Below are 22,092 nucleotides of genomic sequence, written 5' to 3' on the forward strand. Positions count from 1 at the left end.
TTGAGCATTTAGCTTATTTAAAGGATTTTACTGTAATTATAAAGACACCGCCATAAATATCTTTGCATAACATTTTGCTTGAGTTACATTTTTTTCTTAGTATAGATTGTTAGAATTTTAACAGCTGTAACAACAAATTTGAACTTTATAAATGTGCATAGTATATATTGCAAAACATCTTTTCTGAAAGGTTGAACCCAAATCAAAAACACTCAGCAATAGTATATGGAAGTGCCTATCTGATCATTTCTTACTAAAAAGAATGGGGGAGGGCAGCAAAATGTTGGCAATTTGATAGGTAAAAGTACTTTTTATTGCTAGTGAACTGATTTTTTTTTTTTTCATATTAGCTACTTTTATTTTCTCTGTAGCTTAACATTCTCCTCTGTCTAGGAAATTTCTTCATTTTGTTCATCTCATATTTTTCTCTTTAATTTTGTTGCATTTATTTAACAATTTACGTATCTTAATATATTAACGTTACAGTATTCTATCTTATCTTTTCCATACTGTCTTACCATTGCAAAGTCTTATAAAGTATTTTGGTGGAAATATTTGCCATGTTAAAACTGGTGAAAAAACAGGAATTGAAGATTAAGTGATTTTCAAAACTGTACACACACAGATAATAATGCTTAGATAGAACTGAGGTCTCTTGGGTCATCATTTCTGCCAGGTTTTTTGTTTTGTTTTGTTTTGTGCTCAGTTCATCCAAACAAACATTTCATGGGTACCGATAGGTCCCTGGTCCTTTTTTTTTTTTTTTTTTTTCTTGATCTGCCCTTTCCAACTTATTTTCTTTTGGCTCCTCATATATCCCTGACCTTTTAGCAGGTATTACAATGTGTGTGAGATTGGTAGTGTTTTATCTGTAATCAACCATCTTTTTCTGTGTGTGTGTGTGTGTGTGTGTGTGTGCGCGCGCGCGCACGCGCGCACACCATTTAATATCAACAGTTCTCAAATCTGTATTTCTTGTCAAGAGACTTTTCTCTTAAGACTGAGAAACTAAGTCAGGCTGGACTTTGTAAAGGCAACAAACTGTTCTAGGCACTTTAAACAGAAAAGGATATAATAAATGGAATTAGATGCTTACATGATTATTGGAAGGGCTGAAGGAATGAACTTTAGGCTGAGCATTGTAGAATGATGCCAGAACACTCTGACCTTCATTTGATGCTGCAATATATGCTATACTCACGTAGCTGTAGGACCAACATTGGGTCTGGAATTCAGAAACACACTGCCTTCTCTGTGATCCAGGAGTTGGAAAGGCCTTACTTCCACAGTTGCTCCAACACTAGAATACAGAATTTCTGGCCAGTGTTGCATCAGTGCTGCTACTTGAAGCTGGAACCAGGATAATGGTCTTTTCAGTGCCTTGCATGATAACAGAAAACCTTCAAGAAACCTCAGGAAATGGCCTCTGCTTCATTTTCCATTTCTGAATCTTTGGCTAGTGCATCTAGTTGTGAAACTCAGTTTGCATCCACAACCCAAAGCGTAAGGAAGTCTAAGCAATAGGCCATTTTGGCTTTCCATCCTCTGGAGCCAGGAGGGGACATAAATGGTGGTGGGAATGAGTGCCTGGGTGCCAACTGATCATACCTAGCACACCTATTTCTAATTTCAATTAGATGTCCTCCAAGTATTCCATAAGTAACTCACTTTTGGTACATCTGAAATGAAATGTTATCTATAAATTTTTCTTATTCTCTCCTCTTCTGTCTTCAAAACTACCCTTTTCAATTAACATCCTCTGACGAAGCAGTTAGTAAGTATAATCCTTGTTAATCAGTCACCACATGTAATTGTCCTTTAAAATAGTTTTACCTCTCCTCTTTTCCACCCATTTCTACTGCTTGAATCAGCCTTTCCAGCCTCATCTTTCATCATATTCTAAACTACCTTATTTCCCTTATACTTTCCAATCCTTCATGTTCTCATTGGTTTGGGATGTCTTTGTTAAGTCAGCTGTTGGGTGAATGTCACCCTTTTTAACTCTGTAGCTCTTGGTTCATAGCTTTATATAATGGCACATTATTTTTTTAATTATTTCTCATCTCCTACTAGATGGAATTTGTATGGAAGAAGGGCACTGTCTTATTTATCTTGGACCATATCTTCACGTGTCTAGCTTGAGTTATAGGACTGAGAAGGTTCTTGATAAATGTTTGGATAATGAACCTGCATCATTAGTAAACCCAACCTAATCTAACTCTCAAAGTATATAAGATGTTGCTTGTATATTATGTACTGTAGCTATAATATTAGTGACTTAGTGTGTAGGGATGATTGGAATGGTTTTGTGGGGTTTGTTTTTATTTTTCTTAAGAAAGTGGTAATATTAAATATGCTTATTAAATAGTAAAGTTTCCTAGACATAATAGTTCAGTGTGTTTCTTTATCCTTACAAGTTTTTTTATGTATATGGCAACATACATAGTATATGTATGCATATATATGCATGCAATTTTTAACACATATGAATTCATAATAAAAGTTGAGAAGTTTATAATACTTATCCTCAAACACTACCCCTACACCCCTCTCCCTACTCCCCTTCTGTAAGCTGTAGATATTCTCTGAAAGTGGACTGGGGCCTGGGATGATTTTACTCCCTTTTAATAAACTCAAGTGCTTTTGTGCTAAGCCAGCTGTGTTCAGGCTGCATCCTAGTTTTCTTGCACATGTAGAGCAGGGCATTGATCTTGACCAAGTTACATGGTAGGTATGCCAAGCAAGGATTTATTCTATCCTCGGGTAAGTGTCCTCAATTTTTTCCAGAATTTTTAAACTCAGTATTTATTTTTCTTTACCTTTTTCTGTGTGATTCTAAAATTGATTTAGCATTATGGTTGGATACTCTTATGTTTGCTAGTTTAGCAATCTATATAAAAGTTCCCTTGTCCTCACAGGATTGTCACATACTCAGCTGAATTATATTTTTGGCCATTTTTTCCCAAAACTTGTTTGAAGCCTAGGTTTGAAACTATTCAGGTGAATGTCAAATGTTATTTCTATAATTACAATTAAGGTGTATAAAATCTGTTTTATTTGTATTCATTCTTGCAGCCATCTGATTCTGTTCACATTACAAATGATGATGAAAGATTTCTACATTATCTTATCTCAGAGGAGAAGGAAAAAGATAGCTTTACTGCTGTGGTTATCACAGGAGTACAGTCAGAACACATACAGTACTTGAAAAATTATTTCCATCTTTGGACAAGACAGTTAGCGTAAGTAATTGCTTATATTTAATTCAGGACATGTTGTTACTTATCTTTTTTAAGACAGAAAATATTACAGATACATTGAAGCCTCTTGACTGTCTGCTTTGCTCCTGTGTCATTTCCTTCCCTTCACTATAGTAAGCAATTCTTTGAAGTTAGCATTAAAATTGTTCCCTATTCTGTAAATACTCATTGATCACCAGTCATGTATTGGTCATTATTTGAGACACAGGCTTTTTGACACCTATGATAAAATTTAAAATAATCCAGCATTTATCAAATTCAGTGTCATCATTCCCATAATCCCCTTTTGTGCTTCTCTGTAGGACCTGTCATAATCTTCTGTACCATATATTTTACTTATTTTTTTGTATGCCTTCTCCCATTGGAATGTCTTTTTTTAATGCTCTGCTGTATCCCCATTGTGTCCTTTTACATAGTAGATGCTCAATAAGTGTTTATCAAATTAATGCATCAAGTCTGTTAATATGAAAAAATGTGTCTATGTGCCTGTATGACATATGAGTAATACTGAAAATCTTTGTGTATTCCAGGAAACCTTTTAGGGAGTATATATTCCATTAGACCAAATCAGAGGAATATTTATTTAATGGCTCTGAGCCTTTTCTATATAGCTATATAGTATAGACCATTTACTGGAATATTTCCATAATTTGTATTAGTCTGAATTACTGAGTCCTGCAGACACAGAATTCCTGTTTTTGAAAAAGTATCTTTTCACATTTACCCAAAAGGCTATTGCACTTAATTTGAGTCTCTATTTTATACATAAATATACATTAACAGAGTTAAGATGGTTTCCTTGTATGAAAAAATAAATTTTATTTTATGGATACCATTTTTCTTCTTGATATTAATGTTTTTTGGCCCTATAACACAAAAGTTTTGAATAAGATTGGAATTTTTTTTCTCTGAGTACTTATTTTATTAGTAACTGAAGGAATTCAGTGTACACAACACGTAATTAGGCCATACTCTTACTCTAACAAAGAATAACATACAACTTTTACCATTCTTTGAAACAGACAATTGCTAAGCTATTTATAGCACTCTCTTAATGTATGGTTGTAAACTTATCTTTGATTATGATGTTAACACTTGAGATGTCTGAAGAAAGAGCTCAAGATTTTCAGTGATTTCCTTTTATCTCAGTAATATTTTAAACAGTAGCTAGGATAATTAATTATTTTTTAAAGTTAAAATTCATATGAAAGAATATTGCAGATACCTGTTTGAGGAATAACTACAGATGTAATGTGTTTTAGACCTGAATAATCTCACCAAAATATAGGTGTTTTAAACTTTTACTTAAAAATAAAGTAACAAAGATTATTGAAGTGGTTTTCGATGGGATAATGTTGAATGTATTACTTTGTTTGGGGATTATTGGGATTAGATTGTTTCAGTGATATAGGAGAGGAATGATGAGAGTTATAGAATGATGATCTCATATTGCACAGATAACTTAAAGATATCCAGTCTTGTATACTCCCTGATAATTTGAGTCCTTTCTTGAATATCCCTGACAAGTAGAATTATAGCCTCTTGCCTTCTAGTATATTTTTGAATTATATGTCTTAGAAGTGTAAAGTATGTGGGCTTCAAAGTAGGAAAGGCCTGGATTGAAGCCCCCTCCTCCCCAAACTCTAGTTTTGTGACCTTTGGTAAATTATATAAACTCCTTGAGCCCCAGTTTCTGTATGTGTAAAATGAGGTGCAATACCTGTATTTCAGGATTTTTTTTTTTTTATTTTTTTTTTACCATCAAATGGGATACTGTGTTTAAAAATCCTTAATGTGGTGCTTGGTACCTGGTAGGTACTGCCAAATAGTAGTTATAAAAATTTTTTGTGGTAGAAGAATGTATGAACTATAATTTTATGTAAATTAAAAGTATAAAGTTATTCTTCTATATTTTAGGCATATTTATCATTACTATATTCATGGCCCAAAAGGAAATGAAAAATGTACATCAAAAGAAGTTGGACCTTTCAACAACATTGATATTGAAGTAAGATAAAATTCCTTCTTCAAATATTACAAATTATCATATTAGGTATTTCTTACAGTTCCAAGTGACTTTGGATAAGAAAAAAATCAGTCAATAAATACACAACTTCTCTCTCCTTTTCACAAAAGTTCTTTGGTGATTTGATGTCTAAGTAAAGAGGTCATTTCTAGATGTGTTTTTCTGGAACCTTTGTTTACTATAGTTGGTTTCATTTTTCTCTGTCCTTTATAGAGCTATGAGTTATTGCTGAATATTATGTCTTAAAGCAGAGAGGAAAAGGGAAAAGGAACATAAATAGTTTCCTTTTTTTTCATAGAAGATTTGTGATGCTAAAGTAAGATTTAAAAGCACCAAACATTTGAGAGTTGGGGTCCCAATACCTTTGCCCACACATTAGAAAGAATTTTATGAACATCATTGTTCCACTTCCTATCTCTAGCAAGAAACTTTGAATTAAATGTATTCATGGCTTACCAGTCCTTCAGCTCTGCTTTGCTCTTTCTTTACTTACTATTCTATATTCCTTATTGAGAGGCTACATATAGGTATTTATATAAATATGAGGTGTGATCAAACAATACGGTGAATGTTTAAATAAAAATATTTATTGTGGTAAAAGATACATTGTCATTAATCCCCCTCAGAATACTCCCCCTCACTTTGAACACACTTATGCCATCGTTCTTGCCACTTTTCTGAAGCAGTTCTGGAAGTCCTCTTTCGTGAGTGTCTTTTAGTTGCGCTGTCGTGGCTGCCTCGATGTCCTGAATCGTTTTGACTTTGGGGAAGAGCCAGAAGTCAATGGTGCCAGATCTGGTAAATAAGGTGGATGAGAACCCACCGTAATGTTTTTATTTGACAGAAATTGCCGTATACCTGAAGTGATGTGTGACATGGAGTGTTTTCATAATGGAGGTTGATTAATGGCACACTTTAAAACACCTTTCAATAGTAGCTCCCACCCAACTGACTGCACTGAACAAGTTGAAACTTGTCCTACACTGTTACTAAGTTTTGACGTGCCACTTCCCGTATTGAAGATCCCTGCCTTTCCATTGGATTGTACTAGGCAGCAGTATTCACCATATTTCTTTTTTATCACAACAGAAAGGCTCAGTGTCACACATTGCTTCTGGTACAGCAATTTCTGTCAAATAAAAACATTACCGTGTGTCGTCATCCACCTTATTCACCGGATCTGGCACCATGTGACTTCTGACTCTTCCTTAAAATCAAAATGACCATAAAAGGTAAACGTTTTGAATCGATTCAGGACATCGAGGCAGCCATGACAGCACAACTAAAGACACTCACAAAAGAGGACTTCCAGAACTGCTTCAGAAAGTGACAAGGCCAATGGGAAAAATGTGTTCGAAGCGAGGGGGCGTATTTTGAGGGGGATTAGCGGCAATGTGTCTTTTACTGTAATAATTTTTTTTTAAACATTGTAGTTTTTGATTACACCTCATATGCGTATTACCTATACATACACATATATATTTCATTAAGCCAGATGATTACTTGTACAAATAAAAGTAGTTTTTGCCTATTCCTTTGTTGGATCATAGCTGAAAACAAAAGTCACCATAGAATTTAATTATTTTTGTTTTATTTTTATTTTAGATTTCTGTGTTTGAAAAGGGGAAGGCACCTAAGATTGTCAACCTAAGGGAAATACAAGATGACATGCAGACGTTGTATATAAACACAGCAACTGATAGTTTTGAGTTCAAAGCTCATGTTGAAGGAGACGGTGTAGTGGAAGGGATTATCCGATATCACCCTTTCTTATATGATAGAGAAACTTACCCTGATGATCCATGCTTTCCATCAAGTATGTTAATCTGTTATTTTAGCTACAAAATGTGAAGTTGTGATTCAGGATAGTGATTTGTTTCTTTTAATGATTATTATTAGTTGGGTTATTAAGGTTAGATAAATTTTAAAACCTTTTCCTTACACAAATCTTTTAAGGTTTTAGGTATTTGTAATTTTTATAATTCTTGATTTTTGTATATATTCATTTCCAGACAAATGAAGCATTGGCTTTAAGAAACAGTATATATTCTTTTATCTTAGATCTCTGACTGAGCTGAACTTTTAGTTATGTATTGCATATTAATCCTTCATATATTCTCCATATTATTTTCCTATTTATCTTTGTAGCTTTTTATAAAGAAGTTTAAATTTTATGTAGTCAGTTTTTTCTTTATGCTTTCTGATTTTGTCTTGCTGTAGAAAGTCTTATACTACAAGATTATAAAAAGACTATAGTTTAAAAAAATTATTTTATGCTTAGCTCTTTAATGCATCTGTAATCTCCTTTTTTGTGTGTAGGATGAGGTAGGGCTTTAATTTAATATTTTCCATGTGGGTGTTCAGTTTCCTAGCACCAATTATATTGAATGTTACGATTTTTAAAAATAGCTTGAAATACAGCTTTTTTAATAATATTAAATTCCCATATGTATATAGATCTGGTGTCTTTAGATCTATTTTGTATTTTCATACATGGTAATAATACTCTGATAGCTTTATACTGTAAATTGATATGTGCAGGGCAAGGCACTTACTATTCTTTTTTGAGAATATTCTTAATCTCTTACTCTTGTAGATAAACTTTGGAATCACTTCATACAATCACTTTAAAAAAGTCCTAGTGTGATTAAAGAGATTGTTTTGAATTTATAGATTAACAGTATTAAATTTTCTCACTCAGAATACTTCTTCAGTATATTCTTAGTGTTAGAACTTAGTGGGTTCTAGAACCAGATTTTCTGGTTTGAATCCCATCTGTGCCACTTTTTTGTGTAAACTTAGACAAACTACTGTCTACTTCAGTTTTCCTTATCTGTGAAATGTTGAGGGGAGGAATAGCAGTGCATGCCTCACAGAGGTGTTATGAGGGTTAAATCAGAAACTGCTGCAAGTCTTTAGTGACCAACATTATTTATTCAGTGCTTATTTTTGTTACTACTCAATCGCTCTGTTTCTCGTCTCTGGCTCCTTTTTAATTTGCCATTTCTAATTTTTGTATTCTTGTAGACAATAAAGTTCTTCAAATGATGTCTTAAAATAAGAGCCAATAAATTGAGTGATGATTAGATGGATTCTCCAAGAACAAAGCGATTTGGTCTAATTGAAACGTACTTTTTAATTAAGGACTCCTTGTGAAGATTTTATGAAAGAAGGCTTTATTTGGGGTTGGGGGGTACTGACTTAATGCCAAAAGAACTGAGGTGTTTCTGTATCAGGATTATAATGTTTGATCTTAATATATCTGGATATATGAAAATATATTGCTAACAAACATAAAAATGCTATAGACAGTTGTGCTAATTATGCGTTTGATGCTTTGTAACATGTTCTAATTCTAGCAGTATCACTTGATTCTGATCTTCAAAAATTTAGTAGTTTATATAAGATAAACTAAATTTAATATTGATTAATTTGCCCAACGTAGGCAAACTTGCTGCTACTAGCTACCAAAGATTGTCCAGATTATTTTTTTATGAACATAATGGTTCTGACAAAATTGTGAAACTTGAGTTTTAGGTGTAGGATTCAAGCTCCTATATTTTGTAGGGAAGAGGGGTTCTGCTAGGGTATAGTCTCTTTGGATGTATGACCTTTTGCTCTGTGAACAAGTTTTGATGATTGCAAGCTGAGTAGCTAGTGTAGTAGTAACATAGATTGATTAGTATGTAAGTAATTATTGACATTTAAATGAGAAACACTATTGGTAATGTAGAACTGCTTTGGAAATCTGCTTTTCTGAGGGCAATGTAAGACTAAAGCTAAGTTTAGGTTTTATAGAATACAATGTTAACAATCATATGAGATTTTGTTACCATTTCTCTGAGGCAACTTTAACATTTCACTCATAGAAGTTAATTTCTCAGTGATAAAAAGTGTATATATTTTATAGCAATAAACATTTTGTTCCACTTAACTCCTGTGCTCTAGAAAAAGATGAAGATGATGATGATGATTGTTTTATACTTGAGAAAGCAGCAAGAGGGAAAAGGCCTATTTTTGAATGTTTTTGGAATGGACGACTAATACCATATACATCTGTTGAAGAGTAAGTTTTGATTTTTTGCTGAAATTATATTGTTTTATAACCTAATTTTTTCACTAACTAATAATTTTGTTCTGTTTAAGCTTTGACTGGTGTGCTCCACCTAAGAAAAGAGGGCTTGCACCAATTGAGTGCTACAATAGAATATCTGGTGCATTATTCACTAATGACAGATTCCAGGTCAGCACAAATAAACTGACTTTTATGGATCTTGAACTAAAATTGAAAGATAAGAACACGCTTTTTACAAGGATTTTAAATGGACAGGTATGATTTTAAATACCAAGTTTTGAATATTTGCAAATGTTTGTTTTATATACAAGAGTTACTACTAGTACAGATTTATATGACATTTTGCATTCTTTTCATTTTATTTAATCAAGAGTATATAAATTTTCCTTCATAAGAATTTATATGTTCACATCACTCAAAAATTTCAAACTGTTTTGACCATGTTTGGATAAAGTTTATAGATCTTTGTTAGATCTTTCTATCGAGACCTTGTTTCTATTTACCTTCTGTAAATAGAAGCTACAGAAGCGTATCCATTTGATGAGAGCACATAAGAACAATTTTATTTAATACATTGTTATGTTTGTATATTAATAACCGAAATATGCCATTTTAATCTAATCTTGAGGATGAAATTGAGGTAGAACTGTGAAATACTTTGGGCTAAAAGGTGATTTGAAATTAATCAGTATTAAAATACATGAATTGATTGATAGAAAAAGAATGATAGACTTTTTCAAAAGTTGAATTGAGCTAGTGTACTAGTGTACTTTTATTCTATCGAAACGTCTCAGGAACTTTTTCTTTATTTACTACTCATTCAGTCGTTTAATATTCAGTTGCCAAGAGATAGATGCATTTATTGTGAACCTAAAATTGCTGGCCAGTAAAGACAGTACACAGCAAACAGTATTTCTAGTCAGTCAGTCAATCCTACAAGATGTTGAAATTCATTTGGCTGTTATAATAAAAGATTGTGAATCATATAGATTAAGATACTTTTAAAGAATTATCCACTGAGAAAAGTCTTACTTGTACTTAGATATGATACACTTGGTAATAATTATCCAGCATTTATTGAACAATTTGGTTTTTGCAAAAGTTATTCATAATGGGTTAATTTTATTCTTTTGTTACATTGTATTTTTAAAATATCTATTTTCTAATTTTGGGAAATTTCAAATACACAGAGAAATTAAAAGAATATTATAATGAATATCCACATACTCCTCTCCTGTATTAACTGTCATCTTGCCATACTTGTAACGTTGTTCTTTGACTCATTACTAGGTTCCTGAATTTAATTTATACATGTGGTAATTTGGTTGGTAATGAATGCTGAGACTTCTTTACATTTTAGCCTAGAATAATTTCATCTCATACAAGGACTATACATTGAAATGCAGTGTAAAAATTTGGTAGACAGACTGTCCCAGTCCTAGTTAATAATTTTAATGTCTTTGTCAAGTTAAAAAAGAAACAACAGTGACTTGCTGATTCAGAAAGGAGTTGGTCCCTGGGAATAGAGCTAGGGGGAAGTTTTCTTTGAAACTGTATGCCATTTTTGAGTCTTTACCAAGTACATGTATTTCTTATCCAAATAACTCTTTAATGTCAAATATTTTTGTTTCTTAATGATTAAGATATTGGTCCTCTAACTGCAAGCTGTAAAAACTTTAGCTGAAATCATTTTTAATTTTTCCCCATTTTCATTTGGAAATAGTATATTATGGAGTAAGGTATGTAGAAAGAAATGAACTTATGTAACTGCATTGTCTTCTCTGAAAGTATGCAGTGTGGAGATTGTCTTCCCTACTCATTCTCCTACAAATAGGCATTAAACAAATATATAGCAGCTTATGTTTAACTATAAATCTCTGTACTCTCTTGGGTGAAGAATGATAAGCAATAACATTTTCTTTTTATATGTTATTAGAAAACGCTTAATTTTTATTTGTGACTTAATTTTTTGAATAGGTAATAAGCATATTACATAATTAAAAGGAAAAATGTGTTTTGCATAGTAGTGTTTCTCAACCTCTTTTTCATTATCACCCTCATAAGGAATGTTTTTCAGACTTTTTTTCCTAATTGCTCTACTCCATTGACATCCTAATACCATAGATATACCATATATATGTTTATATACTACATGTATGTATTTGTTCTTGATATATAAAAAGAGATTTTTATTGTCCTGTTGAGAATGGGCATGACTCACCATGAGGAGGTTTCCACTTACCCCTTTCTCAAAGCCAGTTATTTCTACTCATTCTTTGCCACTGTTCATCGTTTTTTGGTGTATCCTAGAATTTAAAGCAGGGAAGAAAAGCTTTCTTGTTGGTATTGACCATTGAGACCTTGGTTCCAAGGATTTTCTTTCCGTGGTAATGGTTTTGTTAGAAATGTAAATTTGTATGGGAGAAAGAGCCAGCAAAATATTTTAGTTTTTTAATAGGTCTGGAGTGGGTATGTGGAAGGAAAAATGGAATGAATGACCAGTGCCAATGATTATATTTGTTTACTATATTTCATACATTTTAAAATTTTACAGGAGCAGCGAATGAAAATTGACAGAGAATTTGCTTTATGGCTGAAGGACTGTCATGAAAAGTGTGACAAACAAATAAAGTTTACACTTTTTAAAGGAATAATTACACGTTCTGATCTTCCTTCTAAAAAGCAGGGCCCCTGGGCCACATACTCAGCAATAGAATGGGATGGAAAAACATACAAAGCAGGACAGCTGGTAGGTTTAACTTATTTTTAGATTCAATTTTTAGTATAATTTGAAACTAAATTAGATGTATCAGAATTTAACAACAACCAAAAATAATGTATGTATTGGCTCCTCAAGTGCCAGGAAAAAATGGAAAGGCGAAACTGATTTTAATCATGTAACAGCATGGCATTTAAAAACCAACTTATTAGTTGCCTGAGGCTCAATTAGCAACATTTTTATTGTTTCTTGCAATATACTTTACTGAAATGGAAAGTCCCAATGTTTTGTTGTGCTTTTTTTTTTTTAACATGATATGAGGTAATGACTTTCTAGCAAATTTTTATTGAGTACCTGCCTTTTGTAAGTTACTGTGCTTATTGACTGCATGTGGAGAATGCAGAGATCTAGGAAGATATGCTTTGTCCTTAGGGTTATTACAGCCTAAAGTCAGAGATAACCTAAAGATAAATAATAGGTAAGAAGGGGATAAGTGCTATGAAAAGAGAGGGCGAATAGTGCTTTGGCAGTTTAGGAGAGGAGAGAATTTTCAGACTCTGGATGGGCCTGGGAGAAGAGAGTAAATCGTGAAATTCTTTGGGCAAGAAATGACATTTATATGGACTTTGAAAGAGGTAGAGACTCAGGTTTACACAGATTATTACAAAAGTAGAAGGGCATACATTCTCCTCATAAATACGAGTCATTATCATTTATTTAAAGCCTCAGAATTGGATGCAGTCACTTAAAAGTTGTGTGTGTAGCTAGAGCCTTGCTTTTCCAACCAACATTTAGGACTTAGCTGGCAAAGGAGAATGAAAGGGATAAGCTGGTGCGATAGAAGGAAACTAGGAGAATATGGTATCCCTGAATTCAAATAAAGAGTTGCAAGGAGGGGGAAGCAATCAGTTTTTTCAAATTCTGTCTGGTGGTTGAGTAAAAAACTGCTTTCTCAGAGAGGATAATCTCAGCAGAGACAGAGACATAGATAAGTTCCTGCAACCGACTGAGAGAGAGAGAGAGAGAGAGAGAGAGTGTGTTTGTGTGTGTGTATGTGTATGTAGAGAAATAGTTTAGAAATGAGGCTGGAAAGGTAGATTGAGTATAAACTCTTGTAGTCCTTGTTGGGAATTTGTGAATTGGACTGATGGAAATTACCCTTATGTTTTTTTCAAGCCATGTAAGGTAAAGAAATATCATAGGCAAGTTTTGAGCTAATTTATTTGAAGGAAATGATAACTTGTCAGAGTTTTGAGTCACTGTTCATAGTCTGAAAGCAAGATTTCATGGGGGTAAAAGGTTTGAGGTACTTGGGTATTCATAATAACTGATTTTGAAGGAGTTATGGATGTTTTAGACACATGCATAGCTATGACATTTTTGCATGCATAAGCTGCTGTATCTTTACAAAGATGTGTTAGGAATATGTGGAGAACTTCACTAATACAACTTTATTATAATTTGATTGCTTCTCCATTAATTTTTCTAATGATACTGAGTTTTTTCCTTTGTATAAAATGGTTCTGAGAAATTATTATTATTAAACCTGTTTCTCTTAGTAAATATTAATACTAGAGCCTTTTTTTGAAACTAAATATTAGGTCAAGACAGTCAAGACACTTCCTGTCTTTTATGGAAGCATAGAAAAATTTTTTCTTTATGGTGATCATGATGGAGAAGTATATGCTACAGGAGGAGAAGTTCAAATTGCAATGGTAAGACAGAAAGTAATAAAAATATTTATGCAAGTCTGTTAGTACTATTTACTTTTATTTAAATGTAGAAATAAAGGTACAGTATTTTGCTTGAGTTTGGTTTTTCCATTGGATAAAGTAGTATTAGCATGAATTTTTGTGTTTCATATTTGGTGTCTTTAATAATCTATAGAACTTAGCATCGCTATGCCCAGTGCTTAACAGACATACATATGTTATTGCTAGTCAGCACAGTAATTTTGTAAAGTGTACATTTCGTTCAAGACCTGCAAACTAGTAAAGATGAGAGCAAGAATTCTATCTCAAGAATGAATGATTCCCAAATTGGAGTGGGTTTTATCCCTAGTCCGTGCTCTTGTTACTATTTGAATGATATTTAATTAGGCCTAAGGAGGATACATGGAAAATGGAAATAAGCACTGAGGTCTAATGTAATGTAGCTATTATGATTTATGTACTTAATGAGGGCAAAATATGTTGTTTTGGGAGAAATTAATGTTTTCCATTGCAGCTGAACTTGAATAGTTTTCTTTGAAAGGCTGATATGAATTTATTTATTCAGGAACCTCGAGCACTGTATGATGAAATAAAAACTGTGCCCATTGCAAAGCTGGATAGAACAGTTGCTGAGAAAGCTGTAAAAAAATACGTAGAAGATGAAATGGCAAGGTAATTCACGTTTCAAGATGCATGATAAATAAGAAAAATCAAGAGGGATTGTAATGCTTTTAACTATTCTTGAGTGTGTTGTTATACTCTTCTAATAGGGCATTTGTAGTCTAGGTGTATATATTGTGACAAACTTCTTGCCATTAAAATTGTGAGCTCTAGTTATAAAAACAGAATCCTATATTTGTTTTAGAGAAAAAGGAGGAAATTTTATATCTAAAGTGTCACTGTTACATGTACTGTGATTAAGGTATGTTAAAAAACAAACTTTGGCCTATAACTATTAATAGAAGAAAATTGCTGAGAGGTAAAGATTAGTACAAAAGAAATAAAAGGAAATAGAAAAGCAAAACTCTTTCACTCTTGTATAGCTAATGATGCAGTTATTTTGATTCTCACTGAATCTCACTGATAATTCGACTGATAATTCTTTTCCTCTTATTTGAGTTTATCATATCTCTAAAGGGTAATTTATACTATAAATGAATAGAAAAAAAATCATGAAAAATTGACAATTCATGACTTTTAATACCAAGAAGTTTTGCCTGACTTTTTCAGTAGCCACAGTGATGGTTAGGGAGGAGAAAACTTAGGTTATCAGTCATATAGAATTTCAGATTTAACTTTTAAAAAGATATGAAAAATAAATGTTAAAGTTTCTAGTAACTTCTATTTTTCTAATTAAGACCATAATTAAGACATTAAACATTAATATGCTGGTTTCATAATAGGCTCCCTGATAGATTGTCAGTAACTTGGCCTGAAGGAGATGAATTATTGCCAAATGAGATTAGGCCTGCTGGAACCCCCATTGGTATGTTTTTGTTTTTTTCTTAATACTGAAAAAAGATTTTTCTTGTGTCTTACATTTCCAATAAATAAAAGACCATGAAAAATTAAAATGCACTGTAAAGACCTGGCAGATTCATCAGATTCTTTGGGTGTAACTAAGACATTCTTACTTTAAATTTTGGACTAATAGGTGCATTAAGAATTGAAATACTGAACAAAAAGGGGGAGACAATGCAAAAGCTTCCAGGAACAAGTCATGGAGGGTCAAAGAAACTCCTCGTTGAGCTCAAAGTTATACTACACTGTAAGTATACAAACTTATGTGGATCTTTAATATTGTTCTTAAATGTGTAATACAAATTTTAATATCTTCATATAATTATTGATGACCTAGCCATCTGATAGACATGTTGGATTTGATTAAAGTTAGGAATTTCAAATGTGTATGAACAATTCATGTTTTTTTAATTGATAATTTTCTGAGGTTTTTTGTTTTTATTAATTGTATTTTATTTTATTGGGCAATAGTGTTTTTCCAGGACCCATCGCTCCAAGTTAAATTGTTTTCAGTTTAGTTGTCGAGGGTGCAGCTCACTGGACCATGTGGGAATTGAACCCATGACCTTGGTGTTATGAGCACTGTGCTCTAACCAACTGAGCCAACAAGCCACGCCCCTGAATTTTTTTTAAAACACTTTATTCTGAATTTTCCCATGTAGGTAACTGGGGGCTAAAATAAAAATGTGTATGTATGAATAGGAATTTGTACTGGATAGGAATTTAGATAATCTTTAAGATCCTTTCTAAGTAGAAGATATTGTGACACTGAACTTGTGGGCCAAAACTATTTGGCTCTCATACTAATAAGCCTGAGCCACTGTTAGGTAAAGAGGAAAGAACTAGGTACTGTTCCTCATCTTGCATTTTCCTAAGTTGAATCACCTTGTTTAATTTTTTTGTCCATTGTTTTTGTCCTGACTGCCTGAAAATATTTTCACTTTATACTTTCAGTAATCTGTTCTACCACTATATACTTGTGTGTCTGGTTCATGAATTTTGAAGATACAGTATTTTATTCAGTGTGTTTTTATTTCCAACATTTAAAAACCAGTCAGTGATACTGTATACTTTGATTGTATAAATTTCTTATTTGGGCTATCAGCAGCAGTGAACAGTTTGACTAACCCTTTTTACTGAAATACTCATGTTTGGCCTCTGACACCCTATACTATATTTCCCCATCTCTCTCTCTCTCTCTCTCTCTCTCTATGTTTGGTGGTGTGAAACAGCATACATTTATTATCTTAGAGTTCTCTAGGTCATATGTCCCAGATGGGTTTCACTGGGCTAAAATCAAAGTGTCAGCAGGATTATATTCCTTCTGAAGGCTCTGTGGCAGCCTTGGCCTTTTCCACCTTTATAAGCCACCCACATTCCTTGGCTTGTGTTCCCTTCCACAATTTTCAAAGCCAGAAGTATAGCATCCTTCAATCTCTCTGTGAGTCTGACCCTCCTGCCCCCCTATTATTACAAAACAAAACAAAACAAAAACTGTATTTCTTAATTTAAAAAATACATTTTTGTTGTGGTAAATTATTTAAGTATGTATAATATACACTTAACCATTTTTAAGTATACAGTTTAGTGGCATTAAGTTCATTCACATTGTTGTATGATCATTACCACAATCTATCTCCAGAACTATTTCTTTATCCCAGCCTGAAACTCTGCAGTAACTTCCCGTTACTCCCTCCCCTCATCCCCTGTTCTACTTTCTGACTCTGTGAATTTGACTGTTTTAGTTATCTAAGGGGAATCATACAATATTTGTTCTTTGTGTCTAGCTTATTTTACTTAGCATAATGTCTTCAAATGCCATCCATGTTGTAGCATGTGTCAGAATTTCCTTTTAAGGGTTAAATAATATTCCATTGTATGTATATATCACATTTTGTCTGTCCGTTCATCTATTGATGGACACCTGGGTTCCTTCCATGTTTCAGCTATTGTGAATAATGCTGCTCTAAATATTGGTGTACAAATATCTGTTTGAGTCCCTGATTTCAATTCTTTTGGATATATACCAAGATGTGGAATTGCTGGATCATGTGCTAATTCTGTGTGTAACTTTTTTAAGAACTGCCATACTGTTTTCCATTTTACATTCCCATCAGCAATACACCAAGGTTCCAGAATCTCTACATCCTTGTCAACATGTTATTTTGTTTTGTTTTTTCTCTTTCTGCATCCTTGTCAACATGTTATTTTCTGGTTTTATTTTTTTGTTTTATTTTATAAACATCATCCTAATTAGTGTGAGGTGGTATCTTATTATGGTTTTGAATTGCATTTCCCTAATGATCAGTGCATTTGAGCACCTTTTTATGTGCTTATTGGCCATCTCTAGATATTCTTTGGAAAAATGTCTATTCAAGTTCTTTGACCATTTTAAAATCCAAATTTTTTGTTGTTGAGTTGTAGATGTTCTTTATATATGTTTTGGCTAATAATCCCTTATCAGATACATGATTTGCAAATATTTTTTTTTACTTTGTGGGTTACATTTTCACCCTATTGATGGTGTCCTTTGATGCAGAAAAATTTATAGTCCAGTTTGTCTATTTTTGCTTTTGTTGCTTGTGATTTTGGTGTCATATCCAAGAAGTCATTTCCCAATCCAATGTCATGAAGCTTTTCTTGAACATTTATTTCTAAGAGTTTTGCAGTTTTATCTCCTACATTTAGTTATGTGATCCATTTTGACTTTTATATAAGTTAACTTCTTATTTTTTGTATATGGTTAACTTCTTTTGTATGGGGATATTCAGTTTTCTCAGCACCATTTATCAAAAAGACTGTCCTTTGTCCATTGAATGGTCTTGGTACTCTTGTCAAAAATCATTTGACAGTATATGCAATGGTTTATTTCTGGGCTCTTTATTTTATTCCATTGGTCTATATATCTGTGCATATGACAGTATCACACTGTTGCTTTTTTTGTTTTTTGTCTTGGTTTGTTTTAAAAAATTTACTGACATGTAATTGACATACAATAGCCTATTAATTTCAGGTGTACATCTTAAGTGATTCTACATTACATACATTACAAAATGATCTCCAGGATAAGTCTAGTTACCATCTGTCACAATACAAAGTTGTTACAATATAATTGATTACAATCCCTATGTTGTACATTACATCCCATGATTTATTTTATACTCTGTTTCCCCGAAAATAAGACCCAGCCGGACAATCAGCTCTAATGCATCTTTTGGAGCAAAAATTAATATAAGACCCAGTCTTATTTTACTATAAGACCCGGTCTTATGATTAATATAATATAATATAATATAATATAAGGCCAGGTCTTATATTAATTTTTGCTCCAAAAGACGCATTAGAGCTGATTGTCTGGCTGGGTCTTATTTTCGGGGAAACATGGTAACTGGAAATTTGGGCCTTGCTTAATCCCCTTCACCTATTTTGCCGAACCTCCAACCCTATCCCTCTCTGGTAACAACCAAGTTTGTTTCGTGCATCAATGAGTCTGTTTCTCTTTGTTGTGTTTGTTCATTTATTTTGTTTTTTAGATTCCACATAAAATTATGTGGTATTTGTCTTTGACTTCTTTTGCTTAGCATAAAACACTCTAGCTCCATCGATGTTGCAAATGACAAAGTTTTATTTTTTTGAAGGTTGAGTAAGTACCACACTGAGTCCTCCAATTTTGTTCTTTTCAAGATTATTTTGACTGTTTGGCTCCCTTGAGATTTCATATGAATTTAGAGTTGGTTTTCTATTTCTGCAAAATACAGCATTGGGGTTTTGAATGGGATTATATTACATCTGTAGATCAGTTGGGTATTATTATCATCTCAGCAACCCATGAATATGATTTTGTCTCTTGCAAGTTTACTGAATTTATTAGCTCTAACAAGTTTTTGATGGAATCTTTAGTGTCATCTATGAACAGGTACAATTTTACTTCTTCCTTTCCAAAATGGATTCCTTTTTTTCCCTCCCTCCCTCCTTCTGTTTAATTGCTCTGGCTAAGACTTCCAATACTATGTTGAATATAAGTGGTGACAGTGGGCATCCTTGCCTTGTTCCTGATCTTAGAGATAAAGCTTTCAGTCTTCCATCAAGTATGATGTTAGCTGTGGGGTTTTTGTAAGTCTTCCAGGCTTCACACATGATCTAGCCCTGTCTCCCTCTTCAACTTCATTTCATACCATTTTCATCCTCACTCACCATAATCCTAATCATAATTGTATTCTTTTTGTTCCCATACAAGTCCAATTTTCTCACCTCTAAACCTTTGGATGTGTTTCTTCTGCCTAAAATTTTCAGATAGCAAATCTTTGACAAGCTGTTTTATTTCTCAAGTTTTAGATTGTCACTTTCTCAGAGAAGCTTCTAATAATAACATGTTTTATGTTTTGTAGTTTCATGTTTATTTCCTTAAATTTATTTTTATAACTGGAATCCTGTTATTTGTTAACTGTGTCTCTGTTCTCTAAAATAAGGGTGGCAAACTATTTGTAAAGGATCAGATAGTAAATATTTAGGTTTTGAGGTGTCATAAGTTCTTTGTCACAGATACCTAACTGACATTCTAGAATGAAAGCAGCCAGGGACAAGGGACAATAAAGTAGTTTATGGACCCCTTGCTTTAGAAGACATAAACTCCATGCAAGGATATTTTTTATATTTTCGTTTTTCTTTCTAGTGATTATAGGAGGTAATTATTAAATATTTGTTGAATAAATACATTAAAAAATCATAAAGTTGCTTTATCTTTTTTAGAGAACTTCTGATGGTTGTTTACAGTTTAATTTCCATTACAAATTTATAATTGCAACTCATTTAAAATTAAATTTTTTATTATGAATGAAACAAATAATAAAACAGAATTATGTAATGGACCCTGATATATATCAGTTAACCTAATTCAACAATTACCCAGTATTTGGTTGTACTTGCTTCATGTGTTCTTTTTCAAGGTTGTTGAATTGCAGGTGTGTGCATCTCCAAAAACGTGTATATTTGCAATTAGCATAGTAATTCCTTGGTGGCATCTAATACCTAATCCAACCTTTAGTGCTGATGGAACATTGAATTCACTTGGCAGATATGATTATAAAGTTGTCCTTTTACTCATCATGTATTGGTTTCATCCATTAATGAAGTTTTCTTGATTTAGTTACTTGGTATAGATAAACGTGATATTTTTCCCCCTGATTCTTTCATTCCTTCCTAATTTATTGACATATTATATTGGTTTCAGACATACAACATAGTGATTAATCATTTATATAACTTATGAAGTGATCACCCCAATAAATCTAGTACCTATCTGATACCATACATAGTTATTACAATATTATTGACTACATTCCTTATGCTGTACTTTATATGCCCATGACTATTTTGTAACTACCAATTTGTACATCGTAATCTCTTCCCCTTTTTCACCCATCCCCCCAACCCCATTCCAATCTGGCAACCATCAAAATGTCCTCTGTATCTATGAGTTTGTTTCTGTTTTCTTTGTTCATTTATTTTGTTTTTTCGATTCCACATATAAGTGAAATCATATGACATTTATCTTTCTCGGACTTACTCCACTCAGCACAACACTCTATAGATACATCCATGTTATTGCAGATGGCAAGATTTTATTGATTTCTATGGTTGAGTAGTATTCCATTGTATATATGTACCACCTCTTCTTTATCCATTCATCCATTGATGGACACCTAGCTTGTCTCCATATCTTGGCTGTTGTAAGTAATGCTGTAATGAACATAAGGATGCACATGTCTCTTTGAAGTAGTGTTTTGGGTTTCTTTGGATAAATACTCAGAAGTAGGATTACTGGGTCCTTCTTTGTCTCTTGTTACAGCCTTTGTTTTAAAGTCTATATTGTCTGGTATAAGCATTGCTACTCCAGCTTTTTGTTTGTTTGTTTCCATTTTCATGAAATACCTTTTTCCATCCCTTTACTTTCAGTCTGTGTGTGTCTTTCCCTCTGAAGTGAGTCTCTTGTAGGTAACATATATAAGGGTATTGTTTTCTTAGCTAATCAGCCACCCGATGTCCTTTGATTGGAGCATATTGTCTGTGTCTATGAGTTTTTGTTTCTTTATTTGCTTGTCTTATTCCTTTGTTGCTTTCAGTTTCATATCCCACATCTGAGTGAAATCATATTGTTCTCGACTTTTTCTGTGTGACTTATTTCGCTTAGCATAATAATCTCAAGATCCATCCATTTTGTCGCAAATGGCATTATTTCCTCTTTTCTAAGGGCAGAGTCTTGTTCTGTTACGTATATATACACCACATCTTCTTTGTCCAGTCATCTATTGAAGGATACTTTGGTTGTTGCCATGTCTTGGCCACTGCTTTGTTTCAATTATTGTAGTCGTCATTTCTGACTGGCTGTTTTTTATGTTTTCTATCTGTTTTTTATTGTTTCCTATCTCTTTGTGAAAGTTCTCAGAGATCATCTACTTTTCCCCTAAGTTCATTGAGCACTCTATAAACAGTGTTTTGAACTCTGTGTTTGGTAGATTGCTTGTCTCCATTTTGTCTAGGTTTTTATCTGGAGCTTTGTTCTGTTTTTTTATTTGGGACATGTTTCTTTGTTTCCTCATTTTGGCTGCTTCCCTGTATTTGTTTCTATATTAGGTGATGCTGCTATGTTTTCCAGTCTTAATAGGGTGGCCTTATGTAGTAGATGTCCTTTGGGGCCCAGTGGCGCAGTCTCCTGGTACCCTGGTCTGGGTGCTGCAAGTGTGTCCTTTTTGTGGTTTGTGTGTTTCTTCGTGTTGTAG

General features: G+C 33.1%; 1 protein-coding gene across 2 annotated transcripts in view; it reads left to right on the forward strand.

Annotated features, from left to right (window-relative positions):
• The window catches only part of SMCHD1 (structural maintenance of chromosomes flexible hinge domain containing 1), a 145,594-nt gene that overhangs the window by 38,317 nt on the left and 85,185 nt on the right, over positions 1-22,092 (forward strand). For both annotated transcript variants that reach the window (XM_019755744.2, XM_074340261.1), the window contains exons 8-17: positions 3,076-3,242; positions 5,178-5,268; positions 6,892-7,102; positions 9,235-9,352; positions 9,433-9,616; positions 11,916-12,110; positions 13,682-13,795; positions 14,358-14,464; positions 15,196-15,278; positions 15,447-15,560. In XM_019755744.2, the coding sequence (XP_019611303.2) occupies positions 3,076-3,242; positions 5,178-5,268; positions 6,892-7,102; positions 9,235-9,352; positions 9,433-9,616; positions 11,916-12,110; positions 13,682-13,795; positions 14,358-14,464; positions 15,196-15,278; positions 15,447-15,560 (1,384 nt within the window). The remainder of the gene's footprint in view (positions 1-3,075; positions 3,243-5,177; positions 5,269-6,891; positions 7,103-9,234; positions 9,353-9,432; positions 9,617-11,915; positions 12,111-13,681; positions 13,796-14,357; positions 14,465-15,195; positions 15,279-15,446; positions 15,561-22,092) is intronic.

This window comes from Rhinolophus sinicus, linkage group LG09 (genome assembly GCF_036562045.2).
Source record: "Rhinolophus sinicus isolate RSC01 linkage group LG09, ASM3656204v1, whole genome shotgun sequence".
NCBI lineage: Eukaryota > Metazoa > Chordata > Mammalia > Chiroptera > Rhinolophidae > Rhinolophus > Rhinolophus sinicus.